General features: G+C 43.3%; 1 protein-coding gene across 4 annotated transcripts in view; it reads left to right on the plus strand.

Annotated features, from left to right (window-relative positions):
• The window catches only part of CRAMP1 (cramped chromatin regulator homolog 1), a 33,895-nt gene extending 28,882 nt beyond the window's left edge, over positions 1–5,013 (plus strand). For all 4 annotated transcript variants that reach the window (XM_083872922.1, XM_083872920.1, XM_083872923.1 and 1 more), the window contains 3 exons: positions 78–242; positions 893–1,038; positions 1,290–5,013. In XM_083872922.1, the coding sequence (XP_083729048.1) occupies positions 78–242; positions 893–1,038; positions 1,290–1,454 (476 nt within the window). In that variant the 3' untranslated portion in view covers positions 1,455–5,013. The remainder of the gene's footprint in view (positions 1–77; positions 243–892; positions 1,039–1,289) is intronic.
• Positions 5,014–6,117: the final 1,104 nt, after the last annotated feature.

Below are 6,117 nucleotides of genomic sequence, written 5' to 3' on the forward strand. Positions count from 1 at the left end.
TGTAAACAAAATTTGGTGCAGTGTCCTGTAACTTTACCATATTGACTGAATTCCTGATCCTCAACCTTGGCTTACAGGTGAAGGTGTTTCTCTCTCTCCTGCAAAGCTGAATGGCAGTGACAGCTCTAAAAGTCTTCCGTCCCCATCCAGTAGTCCTCAGCAGAACTGGATTGCATCTCCCACCCATGATCCCCAGTGGTACCCCAATGACTCCACAGACTCCTCCCTCAGCAGCTTGTTCTGTAAGTGTCCAGATGCAAAGAAGTGCAACCAAAAAGTGCTTTCCTGTTAAAGAAAGAAACATTGTTTATCAGTAGTGAATCCTTTGAAAAATTATAAACCCAGTGGGACATTAGTAGAATTATTCCAAATACTTCTTGCTTTCATTTCCACAGTGTTACCTTAAATACATTTTCCCTCTCTTTACAAGTCTGTTCCTGAAAAGATCCTGTTGCTAGACTGGGGCCTGTAGCTTGAGACAAGCAATTCCTTGGCAGTTCCTTGTAGTCTGTTTGGAGCCTGACTCATCAGTTAGGGTGAGACATTTGCACTGTTGTGCTAAAAGGAACAGATGTCTTTGGCTCTGCTGGTAGAAAAATAAACTTTGTTGTGTGCTTGGTAAGTATTATCTCAAAGACAACGAGGCCACTCACTGGGTTTGGATGAGGTTTAGTTGTTGAGTTTTTCTTAATTAATAATTCATGGGGCCAATGTAATGAGTCTCCTTACTCTTAGCAGTGTGGTGATGGTATCAGTGGTGGTAACACATAATTTTTAAAAGATAGAAGAAATTGATATCTGTCCTCTATTTTGAATTTCCTTGTCCTTCTCTTTATCCTCCCAGTTAAAAACACTCAGTGCAGTGACTTACTGCTGTGCCTTTTCTTTGTAGCAAGTTTCATCTCCCCAGAGAAGGGACGAAAAATGTTACCAACTCCAGTTGGGAACACCAGTGGCACCTCCTTACTGGGACCCAGCCTGCTGGATGGAAACTCACGGGACTCCTTTGTGTCGCGGTCCCTGGCAGACGTGGCAGAGGTATGTCAGCAAAGTACACTCTATTTTGAGGTAATCAGGCATGGAAACAGGTTATCCAGAGAGTTTTGGAACATCTGTGTACAGGGATAATTCAGCACCTGCCCAACAAGGGCCAGGGCAGCCTGTTTGGCTGAGCCTGCTCAAGTGAGATGGTTGGATAAAATGCTCTCAAGATGTCCGTTCCAACCTCAGTTATTCCATGAAATTGCCACTGACATGTAGCTCATCTCTTCTCTCCTTGTCTCTTCCAGGTGGTGGATTCCCAGCTGGCTTGCATGATGAATGAGAACAGCATAGATTACATCTCTCGGTTTAATGACCTCGCTCAGGAACTGTCGATACCTGAGCCCACCCGCAGGGAGATCCTGTTTGATGGAGGAGGTGGTGGTCCCCCCATAGGGGATCTGTCGCAGTAAGGGAACAACCAGCAGGCTGGTGCAGATGGTTCAGCTAAGTTGGAGCTTGCAGAGCTGGAACTTGACAAGGGCAGCAGCTAAGGCTGAGTTATTCCTGTCCTGTGTGCTTCTTTTTAACAGAGAAGCATTGGTTTCAAAGGCCTCAAGAAGTACTTACAAGTCCTGGAATGTGCAATATGCCGGCAACAACAGAACATGGAATAGCATTACAGGAGAGAGTGTGTCCCTGCATCAGTGATGTAAGATTGAAGGTTTGTGGGACAGTCCTGGACTTGTACTCTGGAATGGCCTAAGCAAGCAGATCAAGTAGGGATGGGATTGCCACAAGCTCCTGTATATGAATTATTGTTTGCGTAGTGATCAGAATGCCATGCTTTTGGATCCATGTGAAAGTTGTGGAGGATGAAGGGTAGGGGTGGGTAGGAGAACCATTGTGGATCTTGACATCTAGTTGGCAGTCCTAGTTGGCAGTCTTATTTCCATTCAGTCAAACTGAAGTTCTTGCACTCTGTCCAGGGCACTGCCAGTCCTCGATGCTGTGTTCTTACAGACCACTCTGTTCCTTTGGCTCTTTGACCATTCCAGTGGGGCTCACACCTGCTTGCTTGTTTGGTAGGGGAGCTCTGATCTGCCCTCCTCCCGTGCTGCTTGGATTCCCTACTTTTTAAATCACATCACAATCATCATCATCATTACCCTGACTGCACTCATATTCTTAACCTTTGAGATTCTTGAGCACATTGCACACTTGACCCTGTGAGTGGGAGAGTGCTTTATTGCTCTCCCTGAAGAACAGTTCCTTTTTAGGTCTGGAAACATGGCAAAAGACCTTACACTAGGAAAGCTGTGTCATAATTAGTCTTGGCTTTGCTGGAAACTTGTAAATATTGTCTTCTTCACAAAAACTGAGGATTTACCTGGGAGAGGAAATAGGAAAGAATATTGTAATGTGTAGGAACAAATACTAGGTTAACGCTAAAGCAGTTGAGATCGGTTTGTGTCAGGAAGAGAAGTGTCAAGTCCTAGCTTAATCCCTTAGTCCTTCCCTACTTCCTCTTTGTTCTGTGAACTCTGGGTGCTCTGTAGTACCTTAGCATCATTCTTCATTGCAGTCACTCCCAGGCATGAGTGGGTCTGGCACTCCCTCTCTGAAATCCCTGTGCATTTAATGTTTTGTTTTACTGTAGGAAAACCCAGATCTTGATTCCAGTGGGTTCAACAGGATAGCAAGTTAATTTCTGGGGAGCTGGTTGTCCGTCAATTCTAGCTTTATAACTCAGGAGAATTTTCTTACTCTCTTTCCTTTCTTCTTTCCTTTCCTTTCTTCTTCCCTTTCTCCTTTCCCCTTCCTTTCCATCCTGTCCAAGAACACCCATGTTGTGCTCCTTTTGTAAACACTTGTCTGCTTCTCCAGTTAGAGGATGTCCCTTGGCTGGTGTGGGTAGCTCTGAACTTTTCCAGGGGGCTGCTCCTATACAAACCTCAACTTTGAATTAATAATAAATAAACAAACCTTCTCCATCCCTTAGGCTGTTATCACGGGTTCATTTCCCAACTTGCACTATTCTTGGTGGATGTAGTTCTGCCTGCCTTTAGCTACTTGTACAAGGCATTTCTTTGACTGGGAGTCTCTTGTAACTTGCACACAATGCACTGACTGCTGTTCACCTCGTCCCTTCACCCTGCTTTAGCCAGATGATTTTTAGCTTCTATGGAGTTGGCCTTGTGTTTTTTGTCATTAGGAGAAGTTTGAACAAGTCTTCTGATGCACACATAGCCTTGTTTGAGAAGTCTGACAGAATTGTCAGGAAATCACATAAACCTGGAATAGGAAAAGTTGAAGGCTGTCACAGAAATTAATGCTAGGGCCTGTTTTGTTCTGAGCATTCCCCCTTGATATGGAGAGGACACCTGTTAATCTCAAGAGTCATGCCAACTAAAACTTTTCAGTTTTACTTAGAATTTAGCTGTGTTTTGGTTTGGACTTTCGCAGATTGTTCCCTCTTGGTTTTGGGTTCCTCCATTACTAATGCAGATTATTCTGTATGCTGTGTCTCCAGAAATCCTTCAGATTTGCAGCACAAAAGTAGAAGGCACCTACTATGGCTGTGGATTACAGAACGTGCAGAAGGAAATGTGTTACATTCTAATCAAGTACTATCTAAAAAGAAATCTGAAGTCTCATTCTTAAACTTCTGAATATTGCAGGAGTAATGTGAGGGTCTCCAGTGTATTTGTAACTTCACAAATTTTTCATCTGCCCTGTTGATGCTGGTAATGCAGTGGATATGACACTGGGTTTGGCTCTGAAGTTGCCTAGAATAAAGGCCAGTCATCAGTTTGTGCCTGAGACTCCTAAGGAGGTGGTGGATACACTGGTGCACACACACGTGCATGTGCAGATTTAAGGGGAGAGGGTAATATTCAAAACTTGTTCAATTTTAATTATTTCAGCTTCCCCAACAGCAGTAACAAAAGCTATATGAGCAAGAATGTCAGGCTAAGCAGACATCCAAGCAAGTGCCACTGAAATGCATGCAGCATCATTTCTGAGGTAGGAGTGATTTCATTAGGTTAGTCCCTTCCTGGGGCACTGTGAGGTGTTGGAGAGGACTAAGGGACACTAACAGCCTCCAGGTGTAGGAGTAACTGCTCTAGGCTTTTCCCTCTCCGTGACCATAAGCCAGTTCTCAGTAGTTGACCAGGTAAATGGCAGAAGATTCAGTGTCTCAGCACCGTGGGCTGGGGTTTACTACACCAGAGCAGCACCAAGGCTGGATCCACCCAGGTGTGTGTGCACACACTGACAGAAATCTGGCAAGGTATTGCATCCTGATCACTCACACAATCCATTTTATCCTCTATCACTAAATCTACTAAGCATAGGAATAGTAATTGTTTTTCATACAGCATTGTTAAGCCTTTTATTGACACCCTCTATATTTCTAAATTGAATTAAATTACTTGATTAAAATCTAACCTATAAAGGATATCTTATTTACTGACAGCAGATCCCAGAGTGGAAATTCAGTTGCATTTTGTTTTCTACACTCAGACTTCAGATGCATTTATAAGGAAAGTACTGCACTTTTTCTTAACCTTTTCAGACCTTTGAATCTGTTAATTTCACAGCAATTTGTAAATGTTAACTGAGTGAAACCTTGGCAAGCACTACGGCAATAAGTTATCATTAATTATTGAAACGTGATAACTGCTTTAGAGCTTATGGTTCTGGCAGCAAAATTTAATGCTGTTTCTTTTAATAATAGTTAAGCCATATCATCTAAGTTTCTGGCTTGTTTGAGATGTGAATTTGTTTTATAGATTATAAATATACCTATATAGTGTATGTATAAAGCAAAATGCCTGTCCTTACTGATTATTTTTTGTACCATACTGTAAATTATATTATTTATTCTTTACCAATTTTGGAAAAAGGTGTTTTGGTTATTTAATATAATATACAAAAGCTGTTAAACTTCTTCTGTTTAAATTTCCAATTCAACTTGTAAAGCTGTTTTTATTCTTGTGCATAAATACATACTAATACTTGGTCTAACTTGCCTCCAGTGTGTTCCTTGCTGTTCATGTCCTCTCGGATATTTTCCTTTAAGCTTTATTTACATGATCGTGGCCTTGTGGGGATGGGGGTTAAAATTCATCCATAAGGCCAAGCCTTTCAAGGTGATTTGGTTGCAGTGAAATCAGTTGTTTAACTCCCATCCCAGAATTTTGATGAGTCTCACCGTGATCAAAGAAAATTTTGGTAGGGTTGTTTTTGCTTTATAGCTTCCATTCTCAGCAGTGTCTGCTCATGGGGGGTTTCAGAAATGTGGCAAACCAGAGGGCTGACTGTCATGAATGGCCTGTCTGGGGCCATGGGCACCAGTAAACAAGGGGGAGAAAGAGAGAATGACAAACAAGGAAACCACCAACCACTGCCACCAAGATGGTACAATAAAAATGATAGTGTATTTATCTTGAGGGTTTGGGGTCGGACTGCAGTGGCTCATCTGATCCCATTTCCCCACTCAAGCAGGGTCATCCCAGAACACTTGGCATAGGCCTGTGTCCAGATGGTTCTGGACTATCTCCAGTGAGGGAGACAATCTCTCTCCACACTCTCTCTGGGCGGCCTGTTCAGTGCTCAGTCACTGCACAGTGAACAAGTTTTTCCTCATGTTTGGGTGAAACTTCCTGGGCATCAGTTGCTGCCTTTGCCTCTTGTTCTACTGGCTGACACCAGAGAGAACAGCCTGGTCCACCCTCTTGATACCCACCCTTTAGATATTTATACACATTAATGAGGTCCCCTCTCAGCCAGCTCTTATTGAGGTTGAACAGGTCCTGCTCCCTCAGCCTTTCCTCGTAAAAGAGATTCTTCAGACCCTTGACCGACTTAGTAGCACTCTGAAAGAACTGCTCCAGGAGCTCCGTGTCTCTCTTGTACTGTGGGGCCCAGATGTGTACACAATGCTCCAAATGTGGCTTCACCAGGGCTGAGCTGAGGGGCAGGATCATCTCTCTTGACCTGCTGGCAATATTCTTGCATATGCCCTTTCATCCAATCACTGATGAACAAGTTATATAACACTGTGCCCAGCTGAGACCCCTGGGGGACACCACTAGTGACAGGTCTCAGACCTTACTCTGTTCTACTGAT

The sequence above is a fragment of the Zosterops lateralis genome, assembly GCF_965231275.1.
Source record: "Zosterops lateralis genome assembly, chromosome: 15".
In the NCBI taxonomy this organism is placed as follows: Eukaryota; Metazoa; Chordata; class Aves; order Passeriformes; family Zosteropidae; genus Zosterops; species Zosterops lateralis.